General features: G+C 35.3%; 1 protein-coding gene across 6 annotated transcripts in view; it reads left to right on the top strand.

Annotated features, from left to right (window-relative positions):
• LOC114653368 (zinc finger protein 521) overlaps positions 1-17275 on the top strand; it is a 496047-nt gene that overhangs the window by 60126 nt on the left and 418646 nt on the right. For all 6 annotated transcript variants that reach the window (XM_051928726.1, XM_028803647.2, XM_051928725.1 and 3 more), the window contains one exon: positions 7243-7431. Coding sequence is in view for 1 of the 6 variants with exons in the window: in XM_028803643.2 (XP_028659476.1) it covers positions 7243-7431 (189 nt within the window). In the remaining 5 variants the exon portion in view is untranslated. The remainder of the gene's footprint in view (positions 1-7242; positions 7432-17275) is intronic.

Consider the following 17275-nt stretch of genomic DNA (forward strand, 5'->3'; position numbering starts at 1 on the left):
ATGCTAGGTTAATTAGTGACTCTAAATTGGTTAAATTTGGGTGTCTACTTTAATGTGTCCTGCAGTGGAGTTGTGTACCATCAAAGGCTAATTTCCATCAGTGCTCCACATGACCCTGAACTGAATTAGTAGGTTAGGCGATGGATGGATGGTATTAAGGGATAGTTGTTCCAAGGTTAGAGAATAAGCAGAATCTCCAGGTTTTGGAACAGTGAAAAACTTCAGGGAGCAGAAAACCCTGGTGATCTACAGTTTCACTGAGTCGTGAAAATAAAAATGTACAGTACCAAATAGCAGATGCCTATTAGCACATTATGGGAATGACCATCTGTCTCATTCCTCTACATATGGTCAGTTTCTTGCAACTTCTGAAACCTATTTACTGGAGTAAATATGTTCTTAGAAGAAAACTACACAGGCAGAAATACACTGAATTATCATAGTTTAACATTTTCCAAGGATAAAATATATTCCATTGCTTAATTTTTAATTGTCTTTTACTCCCATTTTCCCTCTATCACACAATCAAATGTATTTTGTGCTTTAATATGTAATATTTAACATGTAATATGAAATTTGTGGCTAGTTTATATGAATTTGTACAAAAAATAGAAAAAATAAAATACCTTGTGGCAGGTTTAGGTTACATTGTGTTGGAAAAGGTAATATTGTGGCCACTGAGTACTTGCATTTCCTGAAATGTCTGTAGCTTAGAGTGTGTCTGGTCTCCCTGTTTTGTATGAGGGTTTTTCACAGAATCTTTTAGAGTCTAAGACTATTAAGCTGATAGGCTGTGCTAAACTGGTATACAGATTTTGAGGGCTTACAATTGTGTCCTATAATGGGACTGGCCCTTTTGGCTCTTAGGATAGCCTCCAGCAGCAATGACACAGAGAAGCTGTTATGAAAAATTCTGAGATGCAGTATACAGTATTTAAACTCTCAGTTTAATCTACTTCATTTATTGGAAAATATCTATCTACTATGATTTGTAAGTCATTGTGGAAAATAGCATGGACTTTACATTGTAGAGGGGGAGGTCTATTTGAGACTGGACCTGAAAATACGTACTGGCAAGGGCAACATAAGTTGCTGTTCCAGCTCAGGTAGTTGACTGTTACTTGGAGGGTTGACTTGAACATTATTGGTAGCTGTAGTAACCCGATTCTTCATAGCAGGCTCCCGCATAAGTTTGGGTAAAGGCAGCAGGAGACGAAGGGATAGAAGCGAGGCTCGAATTGGGAGCCCTGTTTGGTGCCTGTAGCCACTAGGGAGCTGGATTGAGAATTGGCCGTGCATGTCAGTGGGACATCTCCCTGTGCTGATTGAACCGCTGAGGGTAAGCTAGTAAGACGTCTGTGTTAATTGGCGGCACAAGGGCTTGTGGATTTTGAAAGGGTTTTACCTGCCATTGGATTATTACTTTGTTTTAACTGAACAGATTTATTATGGATGCTTTAATCTCTTGGGATTTACTCCAGTTTTATGAATTATTTTATTGGATTATTTATTTAATGAAGATTTTACTCTGCACTGTTGAACACTTTGTTTTGATTTGTTTTTAATAAAAGCACTAATCACTTTTTTACCTACCCCTTGTTGCATGTGTGTGTTCTCGCTTGCCTGGCTCATCTCGGTCTATGACTATCGTTTTTCTTGAGACTCTCAAACAGGGATAAGGAAGCAACCCAGGCAGTCACAGCAAGCGGGAAATTTAAGGGTCACTGAAGGCTCTGGGATGCAGGACACAGGGGATGTCTAGAGGAAGCTCTGGATTGTTATTCCTGGAATAACTGTAGAACTGCTACTGACCCTGGAAGTAGCTCTGTGTTTATGCCGGAAGTGTAATTGGGAGGGGGCTTATTTCAGGGTCACAGCAGATTATGGAGGAGAGCTTGTCCACTTGATAGATAGGAGGCTTTGGTCTGAGCAGCCAGAGCCATAGACTGAGTGGAAAGAAAAAATGAGATCTACAAACTGGTACATGGTATAGAAACATGAGCACTTCCCACTTAACAATCAAAGACTTGAACCTGTGTCTAAAGAATGGTCCAGAAAGGAGTTTATTATGTATTCTTTGTTATACAATTTACTTTGTTGATCATTTTTTATTCTTTTTAATTCTTATTTCTGCAATAAAGATGTTTTATTTTCATAATCAGACTTAATGGTATTATTGTGGGTTCAGGGGTAACTCAAGATTCCTCCCATCTTTTAGAACATATAAATGTAAACATAAATTTAATTTTTCATTTGCTTAGGGGTATATTATCTCTAACTACATGCTTGAATGTTGTGAAAACAATCACTCCAGAGTAGCACTGTGAGCTATAAAAGACATACCATTTGGAAAACCCAGAATAATGTAACCAATTGTATCATAAATGTTATAACATGCCTTGGATAAAGGAATCAGCCAAATAAATAAATGTAATGTAAATGTAATAAATAAATAAAAAGTAAGTGAATAGAAAGTAATAAATATATAATTACAAAACATTTTTTAAAAATAACAGTAATAACAAGTGTAACAAATGTACTGCATATAAATAAGCTATTAGGAGCAGATCTGAGGGCAGGGGGCAGCACAGTGTTCAGAGTCCAGATAGCCAAGGGGTAGAAGCTGTTGCAAGAAGTGGCTGAACTGGTCCGGATGCTACCTTCTGACAGATGGAAGTGGGACAAAGAAACAGTGTTAGGGGTTTGGAGCCGTCCTTCACAATGCTGTATCCTTTGCAGATGCAACACTTTATAAAGATGTCTTAAATGCATGTCAGAGAGGTCCCAGTTATCTTTTCCTATGTGCGTACTATCAGTTGTAGGACCTTACAGTCAGAGACACTATAGTTCCTAAACGAGACAGTGATGCAGAGTACTACGTGAAGAAATATTTATTAAAAACAGACAAAACTCTTCAGACTGATTTGATCTGATAAAAAATTGATCTGATAAAAAATGGATGTAAAAAGTCTAATGTACACTTGTATGCTATAAAAAGACAGTCCCTAAGAATGTCACAAATTTTATAGAGCAGTGTTATTTAAAACAAAAATGGCTACCATCAGCAGGGTTTGATTTGGATGTGAAGCCATTATGAGGATCATTGAAGAGACTGCTGCTCAAATGTGTATGCTAGACAAAGACCCCTATTAAAAATAAAATATTAAACTTTTGGAAGAGAAATTTCAGGACCTGCTGTTGCTATTGCACAAACTTGACAAGATCAGATCAGTATGCATGTTGTTTTAACTCTGCAACAGTTAGATGAGCGGCACAGTCTGGAGTTTTCAGGTTGGATTCAAACTGTGTTGTTCCTGCAAGCAAAGTCTTTGTGGAGATGATAATGGTCATGTCCGTGTCTCATTGGAAAGTGTGCACGGCTAATAATGTTGTGTTAAGACATGTGTTTCTCAATCATTTCTGATATTACCTTTCATAGCAGCAGGCCTGCCATTTTTCAGTTTTAAACCAAAGACAGGCAACATTGTGGCCATCGTATTAGTGTTTGCAGAGGATCACATTTTATCTAAGTGAATGCCTGCTCTTAAAAAAATACCGCCCTTGAACACATCTGCAGTTTCTGAACCAATTAAAATAGACACCACTGTGTTTATGTCAAGTTATACTGTATTAATATATCCTATTTTCAGAAGCTTCTGATGTTTGATGCTGGAGGATGCCTTCCTTAAACTATAGTTATGCTTTATAGTCCGTAAGTGCCCTCTCTGGCATGTAAGCCTCTTCCCATTAGTTTCACAGGTGTGGCTAACAAAAATATAAGTAAATCCATGTGTAACCAGACAGCCATTTCTTTTGTAGCACCTGTGGGGTGAAATTTAATTGCGTTGGAAGAAGGTTTAAGTAGGCCTGATCCTGAACTTAATGTTGACGTTAGGCCTCAAGCTCAAGTTAAAGTTTCCTTTGGAAGAACCTTTCTGATGTCACTTTGCAGATGTGGCCAAAACACATTATGCTGTTGAATAATCACAAGGAGGAAAAAAAAAAATAAGTGACTCATTGCTAAGGTTGTTCTGTTCTTTATATTCCTTTCCTGTTTTTGAAAAATTAACTGGAGGCAACCAGTAAAAGCTCAGCAAAAAATTTGATATTTTAAACTACTCCATCTGTTTATAAGGTTTATTAAAATATTTTGTGGCTTTTCCGCTTTGGAACTGGAGTGCATTTTTAACTTGCAGAACCTACTGTTCTCTGATTGAAGTTAACAATTGGTTATGGCAAGAGACCATTTCTGAAATATTTCCTTGCATATTAATACAGCGGTGCATTTTTTTTTTTTTTTTTCAAATAATAATTGGCACCCCATCTAGGGTTCACTCCTACAATGCCCCAATGCTGTTGGGAGAGGCTTCAGCCCATTACATCTATGAACTGGACTCACTGGATTTGGAAGTGAGTGAATAAATGTAACATTTTAATACCTTAAGTGCATATGGTAATATTGTAACTGAGAAAGACACCTGTCATTGTTAATCCCGCAAAAAAGTATCAAACCTGGGTCTGTTGCTTACACTATCACCATGAATCAAGCACATATTTTAAATTAATGACTAAAAAAAACTTCTTTACTTTGGATAGGATAGACTCTTTGTTATCTCTTAACCACCATCATTGCAAAGTAACAGACACAGCAAAGGCTGATACTAAATTTCTGAATTAGTAACTGGCAAGCCCAATGACTTAAACTGTTGAATGAAGACAAGAAAATGAAAGTATTCTTGTGGAAAAATCAAAGGCAACATTGGGAGGTAAGAAGAGATCAAAAATTCCAAAGAAAATCAGTTTAAGTGTAAAAATTCAAAACAAAAGCCAAAATCATTGTCAATAAGTGGTGCCAGAAGTTCTTAACTACCTATTGCTCTTTCTCTGTGTAATCTTCATGAAAGTTCTAATTAAGCAGGTCCAAAGATATGATACTGATGGAGTGTGCCACCAAATTTTATAATGGCTATGTTTCAAGAATAATAATATAGGCAATGGTGGTACATTTAAGAAAATACCCAAGTCCAGACAGTCTTAAAAATGATGATAAAAATGAACTAAGATAAAAGTAACAATACCAATAAGAAATTACCTTAAAGTGATTGTGACAGCTATAGAAGTTTTTGTACTTAACCACTTTAGTAATGGTGCAGGAATAGCAGCCATGAAATTCATTTAATATATTTTTTCATAAGCAAGAAGAAAGTTAAAATTGCCACCTGCCATGTTGTTTCTGGAAACCTGCAATCCACCAGTCATTTTTTGCAACCAAGACGGTATGCTACTTTACATTTAAATAAGTTGTTAATTAATGTCATGGATACTGCGTCTTCCACCCAACACAAGATGTTCGGTTGGTTGACAATAGGTGTTTTTAAAGAACATGTTATAAGGGATTAATCTTGCTAAAGCAAGGGCCACCAACACTACACATACTGCTACAGTTGTACTTTATAGTCCATAAGTGCCATTTAAAGCATGCAGGCCTTTGTTTATTAGTTTCACAGGTGTGGCTAGCTGTATAAACTCCATGAGTTAGCAAACATTTCTGTTACTCACATTAATGTTACTCACATCTGTATACTAAAATTGAGGAACAACTAGCTCTTTGTTGATTCTTCTACAGTCATATGCTTTCTTTTCTTTTTACATTATGTTGTAACATTCATGATTTCAGGAAAAAAGTGCACATCTTTACAAATCTCTTGTCTACTCGCTGAATATAATATCGAGCATATACAGTAGGTAGAAAATTTCGAGAGCTAAACTATTTTTCCAGCAACATGTGGTGCAAAGGGTTATTCATAGTATGCCAATATTCTGTATAACATTCTAAAATCACATATAGCACCAGGGCGAACAAATTCCAAAACAGAAATGTGTTCTGCTACAGCAAAATTATTTCTTTGGACTACCAACAAATTTAGATATCCTTGATAGGCTTCAATGCTATATCAACAGTAATTTCTCAGAAATCTCAGAAAATAAGTTGAGGGTGAGATATTTAATTACACTTCCGCAAATGTTCAGCTGTATTTAATAGGGAACCCTGCTGACCCATTTGCAGCGGATGTTTGAGTTAGGAAAGAGTAATAACTGCCTCTTCTAAGCTTAACTTCATTGCTCTTATGTCTCAGATTGGGTTTCCAGTTATAAAAGTACTTTCAGTTATCTGATGTGTGCATAATATCAATTTAGCTGACATCTATCCAAGTGAAAGTTCTTTCTCATTGACTTAAATTTGCACAAGTGAGAGAAAACAGTGAATGTGACTCAGAAGCAGTTTGAAAATGGTGGTGGTCCTTTGTCTATGAAGTTTGGATATTGGTGGTGCATAGATTTACCAATGGAAATACTTCTAACATGGTATTGTTAGGAAGAAAAGGAATATAAATCCATATACTTTATCCATTATTACTGTGTTTTTATCCCAAAAGAAATATTTTACTCAGGATATTGAAGTTTGCACACTTATTGCTAGTGACAAAAGTGTGAGACCCTATGAAAAATATACAAAACTGTATAGTGAACCATGTTTGAAAGGATACAGTGCATTAAAATGTCAAGACTTAGTATTATCAGCATTGTGATTTACCATAGGTATGCAGTTAATTCTGCTTTCCAGATATTAAAAACAATTTTTTGAAGAAATAAGTTTTTACTTCTGTCCATCGTTTTTTTTTCTCATTTCTTCTCCAGTCTCCAACATTTTGCACCTGTGTCACTTATCCCTTTAAAACACATTCATGGGTTGAAGCTTTGCTATCATACAACTAGCTATATGTGTCTCATACAGTGGGTGGCATGACAAGATCAGCCAGTGTCTGAATTACATTAATACTTAAAATGTGATCCTCTTGGTCACAGCAATGTGTGTATATTGGAACTTTGACACATGGAAAATAAATATGTCACTTTAGAAGAAGAGTGCAATGCTAATTATTTGTAAAATAGATAAATTAACAAAAAGACTGGAGTCTTTTTTCTTATTGAGTAATTTCCATTCTCTTCTGTGTGCAGTTTAAGTATGCTCTGTATACTGTAGATTTATCCATTCCATATTTACTCTGTTTGGTTCAACTCTATAAAGTCATTTGAGAAAACTGAATTTTTGTTACTTCAGCTTCAGCTTTTGTATAACAACACTACTTGATACTTGTTTTATATGTCATGGCTGTAAAGGACATAAATCTTTCAGTTTGTTGCTCACTGAATTCCACCCTGTTTTTGATAATGTTTCAGATTCGGATTCCAAACTAGGAAAGAAAGTGGAGGATGGAGAACCAGGTGATTTAAAGAAACGGCTTGCTGCTCTCGAGGAGGGGGAGGAGATAGAGGAGGAAGCTTTGCACAGCTGTGACAGCTGCCTCCAGGTGTTCGAGTCAGTGAGCGATCTTACTGAACACAAGATTAATCAATGCCAACTGACAGGTAAACAATACTTAGCACTCTACTACAGCTAGTGCTTTTTTTTGAGAACTGAGAGATCTCATCTTTTCAAGAGAAATATATTACTCATTTTCCAAGCACAAAAATATTTTTATTTATTATATAAATGTATTTTCAATTGCATTTTGTGTACACGTGTATAGATAGATAGATAGATAGATAGATAGATAGATAGATAGATAGATAGATAGATAGATAGATAGATAGATAGATAGATAGATAGATAGATAGATAGATTTTAAATGATGCAAATATTTCAGATGTATGATCTTTAACAGGCACCTAATTCATGATGGTTAAATTGAAGACAAGAAAGCAAATAAAGTAACTGGATTGAATGTTGATCATTTAGAAGGTTAAGCTAGCCATGCAGTTTTCTGAGCTCACTAACTTTAGGCTGCTCAAAAGAGGGCATGGAGGGGGTAGTTCAATGTTGACAGCATATACAGTATGGTTCTTCTATGCATACATCTCAACACTAGATAGCTCTCTTATAACTACTCCAGTCTTTTGGATAAGCTCATTGTTTAAGCATCTAGGCAATAAATATATTAAATATTTTAAACAAAATTGAGTTGAAGGTGAAACAAATCAGCAGCTATGGTGCTTTTTGAGTAATTCAATTAACTTTTATATTTAAAATATTGTTTGTGGATACCTCTTGCAGACTGGATAGTTTGCTCCTTGGAGTCAATTATTATTAGATGTTATTTAGACATTATGGAAGAGGCAAGGAGTAACAAGTCAATAAGGGAAGAATTCCTTAAACATTCTTCTTCATTCTATTCTTTATTGACCCTATGTGTTATCATCAGTTACAATTCTACAGTTTCATAGAAAAGAATTTGGAGATTTCAAAGGATTTTATTGTTACAACAAAACAAATGTATCTTTTCAGAAATGAGTAGAAATGTGCAAAATTTATTGTCAAACATTTCTGTTTTGGAACATTGAGGTATGTGCATGACTAATGCTACAGCTCAAATGTCTCTCTCTCCTTCTGCCTCTCATAGATAATTCATCCACGAGTGTATTTTAATGAAATCTTGCATTTTGGCTCAGACGCTTTCTACACAGAGCTGCTAGTATATAACTAAAAACACATCTTTTGCCCTGTTATGTAACTTAGTTTTCATGCATATTCAAATGATATGCATTTATTATTCTGATTTGATTACATGCTCAGTGTATAGTTATGTAGTGCTTCGGTCTTATAAACCTGAACATTAGGTTAAAGTTTATAAATAAATCTCGCAGTACATTCCCCACAGCAATTCAGGCAGCATTTTGAGGCAAGGCACTATAAAATGACTGGAGATTAACTGATAGGGCAATTAATTTTTTTTCTGCTGGTTTGTTTTTCTTTCATTGCTTATTGCTGTGTGTATATTTAGCCAAAAGGTGCCTTTTTAGAATCTTTAATTTGCAAAGCTTTTATGCTTATCTTTTGGATAACATTAGTGCTAACCAAATCACTGCTGAATAGCCATGTTGTTCTGATTATTTGTGAAGGGATTCACTTGATAAAACCATTGACAGCTGAAATAATGGTCTGTTCCAGTGTTTATTTCTAGAAACATGTCAAAAGCCCATACTTTTTAAGTGCTTTTTCTGTAGTTTAAAGGGAACAGTTCCTGCTGAATATAGTACACTTTAGCCATTAAGGTGTCATATTTAAAAAACAATTTGTGCTGTCAGTAGCATATTTCCAGCAGTCTTCCACTCTTTTTGTTTGTACATATTTGAATGATTTAAATGTTCAATTTAAGAGATTCATTCAATGCAGAATCCCCCTTTGGGTCAAATTGTGTTATTTGTTCTGCAGATGAAATGCAATTTATGTGTATCTTGGCTGTGCAAGAATTGTAGTCATTTTTTTATAATCTTGACTTGTATGCAATACTCAGCAAGTAAATAGTTTTAAAAAGGCATTTCAGATATTTTATGGAAATGCATTTCTAGATGTATCTGTTTTAAATATGTGCTTTAAATGTGTGTTTTAAATGTTTGACTGGTTGTTGTCTTTTGTTCATTAAACCTGGCCTTACTTTAGCATACACACTATTCTGTTAATGCATAGAGGCACATTCCCTAAATCACTTTCTGCTAGAAGATGACAATAGTATAATATTTGGGTTTGGAGACTCAGATTGGATAAGAATGCTCAGGTAAACATGTAGGTTTAATGTAAGCAGTTGTTTACTTGTATTGTTTAATGTACGTAGTCTGATTATTTGTTACCAGAATATAACATCACTCCATAGAAGTGCCAGCATGGTAGCAGTTCTGGTAATTAACATTTTTTGTTTCTTCAATAAAATAAACATGATAAATGAACATAAATGTTCCAAAGAAATACTTTCACAATAACGTCACTGACTTTTTTTACTTCTTGGGTGTGTACTATATATATATATATATACGGTTGTGTATTAACAATTATTGCAAGGCATTTATGAAGTTATTAAATAAAATGGTAAGAACAAACTTTTTGTTGCCTTTCTTCATGTAAATCTCCTGTGTAATAGACTCCCATCACAGATAGAGCAGTTGTTGGCATTCCAACATGTATGTCTGCTTGTGTTTGATCTTCCTTTTCATATGCAGCATTGTTTGCATTTTTTGTATTCAACGTTAATATCTAAAAAGAGAAATTAAAGTTTTAAGTGATGATTAACTAGTAGCCATTTGTTTCATACAAAACTACCATTGGTAAAAGCAGACTTAGGACTGTGATACATTGTGGAATCATTGTTAGTAGTGTGTTTTTTCCTGCCTATTCAAGCAGACATTTTTGGTGAAGCTCTTTGTGCTGTATGCCACACTCTCAGTCTATTCATTTTCCTCCCCACTTTAACAAGTGTCATCTTTCTGAAGTGCAGCTGCAGTTTTGATTATGTGATGTTTTTTAAAGAAAGTATTTCAGTTTGCACCCTATATGCCAATCTCTTAACAGCCACCATGCTTTTTTTCTGTAAAGGTTTTCTCAGGGTTATGGCTCAGTTTTCTACAGGTATTTTACCTGTAACTAACATGCACATCATGACTAATGCTGTTAGTTTCTTATTTTTTTGAGATTGAGGAGTAGAGGTTTGGAAACGTTACACTGAATTAGAAACCAAAACACAGGCATGGTTTGATCAATAGTGTTAACTTCCGTACAGGAACAAAACTAAAGTTGTAAATCAGATATTATTAGAATTATATTTATTATCTTAGTGAAGACTAGCCTTTTCTTTAATTATATTCAAAATTAAGTAGCATTCGACACTCCTCACTCTTACAATGCTGGTGTTTCCCATGTTACTCATTAGCGCATATGTCACAACAATAAAGCGTCCCCAGAAACAAGTGCAGCACAAATGCAGATGATGTCATCAGGAATACAACAAAAATAATAATAAGCATTAAGAAAAATAAATAACAAGGAATCTCAACGTAAAAAAATGTTCCAGACATGCAAAGATAATGTTAAACATGTATTGATCCTGACAATTGAATTTAAAAAACATTAACTTCATTTTGTCACTACACCACAGCATAAAAGTCTGCCAGCTCTTACTTCTTGTGAGCCCATTATTGTGAGTTTGTTATTCTTTACATTATATTTTAAGTGTAAAGTTTGACTGCACCACTGATAACACAGTAAAATAAAAATCTGCTTTTCATTTTGGTGGTGAGTTGTAAGATTGTTGTGGTCTTATCTACAGAGATGGATCAAGTTTCATCATACTTTTATATGCCAGGCCTCATTCTATGGTTTGCATCCCACTGCTTCTCTAGTCTTCCCCACTGCAGTACAAAGATCTGTTTTTATACCAAAGCCTTTCTTCTCACCCCCTTATTAAAAAATGTGTGGAGATGCTTCATTTCACTTTCTAAATTCTGCTTGCTGGATACTGAATATGCCACGTAATTCAGTTTAAAACTCCTGAATTGCAGTCTCGGAAACAATTTCTCTGTAAGAAACATCTGTTTTGTGTTTATGAGATGTGTGTTCCAGCATTCTGCTCAATGTTAAGGCTGTCCCATCATAATATATGCTCAGGAAGAATTAAATATTTTTTGTGGTAGTCTACTTATCCAAATAATTTAAGGATTTATATACAGTATATACACTGCATGTGTGTGTGTGTGTGTGTGTTTTTTTTTTTTTTATTTCTCCAGCGTAGCCCATTTAAATGGGCTACTTAGTGAAACACCATGGTGCCTTGCAAATGGATCTCCAATTAAAGTAATTTTACAAGCACACTTAATGCCTGCCTAGGTATTTGTCATTCAGAAAAATAAAATGTTTCATTTATCCTTTTTGGCAATAATATCTTCATTTCCTCCAGAATGTTTTTTGTATCAATGGTAGTAATCATAACAATTCAGCTAATCAGAATGAGTGGATATTTGCACTGAATGCCAGAATAACATAAGAGATTTTTATAAAGGCAGCAGGTTGGTTGTTTTTTTTTTCATGCAAATGAAGAATATTTTTGAGGGATGACACAGTGGCTGTCGAATGTTAGTAAATCAAAATGAGTTTTTTCTCATCTCCTAATGATATGCGGATTAGGTTGACTGGCACCTCTGAACTTGCCAACAAAATATGTGTACATATGGGTGTGTGTTGTAAGTATCCCCTGTAATAGAACTTCATCCAGAGCTGCCAAGAAAGGGTCTGGTCACATGCACCCTTTGAACCTATATTGAAATAAGGAGTTTCATTTAATAAAATGAATTAATATTTTTATGGGTGATGTACAGGGGAGTGGGTTGAAGATGATAAAATATTGTCTCTAGAGATTACTAGATAATGGGATAACAAAAAGCCCATAGCAATAGATAAACTAAAGTGACAGAAACAAAATGCTCAGAATGACAAGAGAATCAATCCTAAGAAAATTCATAGGACCAAATCTGGTGCAGTCTGTGCCTTGGATGTCTTAGCTAAAGGGTCACCACACTGGCTTCACATCTTTAGGGTTACCTATAAGTCTGTGAGAGAATTACCAGAGTATTATTTAGAAGAAGGTCGATAGACTCAAACTGTGCCAGATGTCTAGATCAACTCTGGCTGTGGAGGTTTGCAAGTGGCTGCAGGTTTTCATTCCATCCAGTTTTGAAACTAGAGGTCAGGCCTAGAGGATAATGAAACTTGGTATTTAATTATATAGCTTGTTAATGCTTTCATTCTTCCAGGACAAATGATAGATTTTTCATTTTCTGAGTACATTTTCTATATTTTTGTGGTCTGGAACAGATTTGTACTTTTTGCCCCCTCCCTTCTCTTTCATTTATTATGTTTTACTAACACACATAGTTCATAATGCATATACCGTACAGAAGGACGTTAGATGGAGAGCTGGTGGTTTCTTTATCATTTGCACCTCATTATTAACTGATGTCTTGGTTACGAAAACAGGTAACAATTAAAACCTAAATGCACCATTTTAAAACTAAAATAGGCAAGTAAAGGTCCTGATTCATATCAAATAAGTTAACTAAAATGAAGCCCAAAAAACATTGCTTTAGTAGTAAATAGATGAGTTCTAATTAAAAATTTGGTTAAAATAAAAACCTGCAGCCATTGTGGACCTCAAGGACTAGACTTCAGTACTCCTGGCCTAGATCCTTAAGAGACAGGGTTTTAGTATATGCAGGGTCTGACAGAGGGGGGCTCCTAGGTTTTATAAGGCAAACTCTGACCCCAAAAGAATTTTTCCCTGGAAGAATTATAGAAATCTATGTGCCCAGATGGCATTAGAGCTGCAACAAAGCAAAAACAAAAAAAATAGAATATTAATATCTAGCACGGAAGAAGATAGAGATAGAGAACAGGTAAGAAAAGGTAGAAGCTAATGGAAAAGCAATTGAACTTGCCCGACAGTCAGGGATCCTGATGCCAGTAAAGCTAGGCTCAGTGAGACTTATTGTTGTTTATTGTTTTGCATGTGTTTTTGAAGTGATTCTTACTGTTAGCCTCCCCTAGTGTGAAATAAATGTCTCCTTTTTATGAAATATTGAGCCCATCTGAATCAATGTTGCATTTTACAATGTAAGTTAAATATGAACAAAGTATGCATGACTGCAATAACCATTGCATTCTAACATTAAATAACAGGCAGGATTTGAGGCACTATTTTGCACATGTGCTTGTCTGAAATTGGCTGCTTTTTTATTGTAATTGGGGAATGGACTGTTATCAGTCGAGTGCTGTTCTTTATATCCAATTCATGAAAGCCACCTTCATCTTTGCTTCATTTTTGAGAGGAAAAGAAAACAACACTGCATAAATTTTACATCCAGTGCTTGCGTAATGAAATATGCTAAGTAAACCAGGAGCCATGTCATAAACACACATGTACCTTTGCTACAGTGGAGAAAAGATTCTTCTAAAGCAAGAGTTGCTTAATACTTTATGAGGTAAAAAGTGAAAGTAAAACTTGCTCACATGAGTGATGTCCAAACCTACACGAAAGCTTAAACTGCATAGTTCTAAGTCTCTATTTGTTCCTTGCAGTGTTGACTTATGGAATTGATAAATAATCTGACACACATCTTTGGGCATGTGAAAGGGAAACCACAGTACCTGGAAGAAAACACAACAATAAGGCGAGGCATTCAAATCTAGGATACTGGTTTTGTGATGCAGCAACTCTCACCACTGAACCATCTTGTCTCCCTCAAATAATGCAGTTTTTGGCAAAATTGAAAACAATTTGTGGTTAGTACTGCTGCTGTGTTATTTTTTTCAAGGATGCTTAGCTCAATATTTCACTCCAGTGACTGTCTGTGTGGAATTTGTATTTTGTTAAGTTTTCCAAAGACATGTGTCATAGGCAGACTATCCTAGTGGGCTGGTGTGGGTGAGTGAAGTAGTGGTTCTGACACCCTGTCTATGGTTTGTTCGCGGCTTGCTTTTGATGGTGTGTGGATAGCCTTTGACTCTCCGTGACCTTATAATTGGAATAAGCAGGTTCTAAAATAAATGAAAGTGTAGATGGACATATTTTTAGTATTAGAAAATTCTAACAGTTCTGAGGTACGACAGAAGTAATTAAAATGAAATGAAGTTTAAGCAAAATTCATTTTCTGTTACAAACCAAGTACAGTGGAATTTTGGTTCACGACCATAATTCGTTCCAAAACTCTGGTCGTAAACCGATTTAGTCGTGAACCGAAGCAATTTCCCCCATAGGATTGTATGTAAATACAATTAATCCGTTCCAGACCATACGAACTGTATGTAAATATATATATATTTTTTCAGTTTTTAAGCACAAATATAGTTAATTAAACCATAGAATGCACAGTCAATAGTAAACTAAATGTAAAAACATTGAATAACACTGAGAAAACCTTGAACAACAGAGAAAACTAACACTGCAATAGTTCGCGCTATAGCGCTACCAACCGCTGGCTAAAAACACTTTTTTTTAATGAGTTTTAAGCACAGGGAAAAAAATGAACATTTGCAAAAATCCATAATTTAATAAACCACCAAGAAAAGTAACATTGCAGCAATGCACGCTACGAACCGATCGCTGTAAACAGAATCAAAATCAAGCCAAGTGCATTCTTTAACTGCCTTCTCTACCTTATGAGTCCAGCCCTCTCTCTCGCGCGCTGCCTGTGTGTGTGCGTCTGTCTGTCTCTCGCACTGCCCGTGTGTGTGCGTCTGTCTCGCTCTCGCGCTGCCTGTGTGTGTGCGTCTGTCCCTCTCTTGGGCTGCCTGTGTGTGTGCGCGGCTCTCTCGCTCTCTCTCTTGCTCGCTGCACAGGAAATGCACAGGGAGAGACTGAACATGTACAAACCGAAAGGGAAACTGGCTTGTTCGTATACCAAGTGTGTGGTCGTGAACCGAGTCAAAAGTTTGGCAAACTTTTTGGTCGTAAACCGATTTGTACGTGTACCGAGACATTTCGTGAACCTTTATACACTACTGTACAGTATAGACTATCTATATTACATATATTTACTGAATATATATATATATATATATATATATATATATATATATATATATATATATATATATATATATATATATATATATATATATATATATATAAGCCCAGAGGTGTTATCAGTTAATCGGTTGCTTCATAAATTTTGTGCATGCTTGAAAGAAGATTAATTCGAAAGTCACTTTACCAACCATATTATTTAGCAGGAAGCTCTGCTAGATATGAAGCAGATTCACTAAAGTGAGGTGGTTCTTTGGATCCTCTTCACCCTTCTTTCTCTCTCTCGCTCTTTCGCGCTTTCAGTTTTCAGTTTCCTTGGTAACTTCTTGGGCCTTTTGAAACATCAATACATGGTTTGGAGCCCATATTGTATGTTTTACATGTGATGTGGCTAGTCCTTTAAGCATGCACCCTTTACCGAGAAGATAATAGTCTCTTCATTACAGGTTCTAGCCATGTTCCTTGCAATGTCCAGTTAAACATATTTCCTTGTAAAAAACACCTGATGACCTTCCTTTTCGCATTGTATACATGTAAAGACCATGAATATCTGTAAAGAAAGTTAAAGTACAAATTGCAGTGACATGTTGTTTATTTTTCACTATTTACTGCATCTTATACGGTGAGTTTTTCAAGTACTTAGAATTTTTTGGATGCTGTTATACAGTAGATGCTTTTCCTGAAGCCAAGTAGATAAACCAGTTGGCTCGATGGCTAGTGCTGTTTGGTGTGGTCAATATTGTCTTCCAGGAAAACTGAGTTGGCTTTATTTGTGCATGGTTTTCAATTATCAATGTACAGGTTGGTTCTTAGGTTAGCTTGCAAGTGTGACAGGGGTAATTGACTATTGTGCCTATTTACTATTCCAGGTAAATGCTTTCTCACTGAAATTCCACAAAACAATCCACTAACAATGATTATTACTTTTTAATTAAATAGGAGAGTTGTGTTTTGAATCTACAGCAGCATCCTATCATATCTCAATTCAAATTCACTTGGCTCACAACTGATAATGACATATTTTTTTAACAGAAAGCTACTTATTGCACACAAATTTGATCCTGGAGATCAATGGAAAATGAGAATTGATAACGTTGTAGATACATACCTTTACCGTAATTTCTTTCCAATAATGAAAGTTTTATATGAGTGTTTTTATGAGCCATCCAAAGTTTAGTCTTATTTGTTTTAGATAAATTTTAAAGAAAACCAGAAAGGTCAACCTTGATATTATAAACATATAAGTGCGTACAGTATATAGTCTTTGAGAACAAATGTCATCAAAGGATAAAAAATATTTCCTTATTATTTTATGATCAATATTTATTGTACTTTTGATTAATGTAAAGAAAGAAACTGAAAAAGAGGTACCTGCTACAATAGACTATAATAGAATACACATTCTGCTATCTCTTTAGGGAGACATGTGCTAAACAAATATGTACTCATTGTTAAACTAAGATAAATTAAAGTTAAAATGGCACAAATGTTCTGTGTGAAGGGCATCTTCACTCATCCCCACTTGCATTTTTTTTTACTGCAGCACTGTAGGAAGAGGAATGTATAGATTATCTGATGTCCACAGTGCGATTGGTGATATTGATTGCACTAATGAGGGACTTTGGGAAGGCAAATGCCTACGAGAAGCTTCTGGAAATCCCCAAAAGAGCTGCAACAGACAGCAAATTGAGACTGGTAAAAGGAAGCCTGAAAGTCTTATACGCCTAGAATGCCTTCAGATCAAGTTTTACTAAAAAAAAAAAAAAAAAAAAACAGCTTTCTATTCTCTGAAAATAAAATGAGCACTGGCACACTAAATTCAGTGGTTATGCAGCCTTTTTCTTAGATCATATAGAAACTTGCTGATG

The sequence above is a fragment of the Erpetoichthys calabaricus genome, chromosome 6 (genome assembly GCF_900747795.2).
Source record: "Erpetoichthys calabaricus chromosome 6, fErpCal1.3, whole genome shotgun sequence".
NCBI classification, from domain to species: domain Eukaryota; kingdom Metazoa; phylum Chordata; class Cladistia; order Polypteriformes; family Polypteridae; genus Erpetoichthys; species Erpetoichthys calabaricus.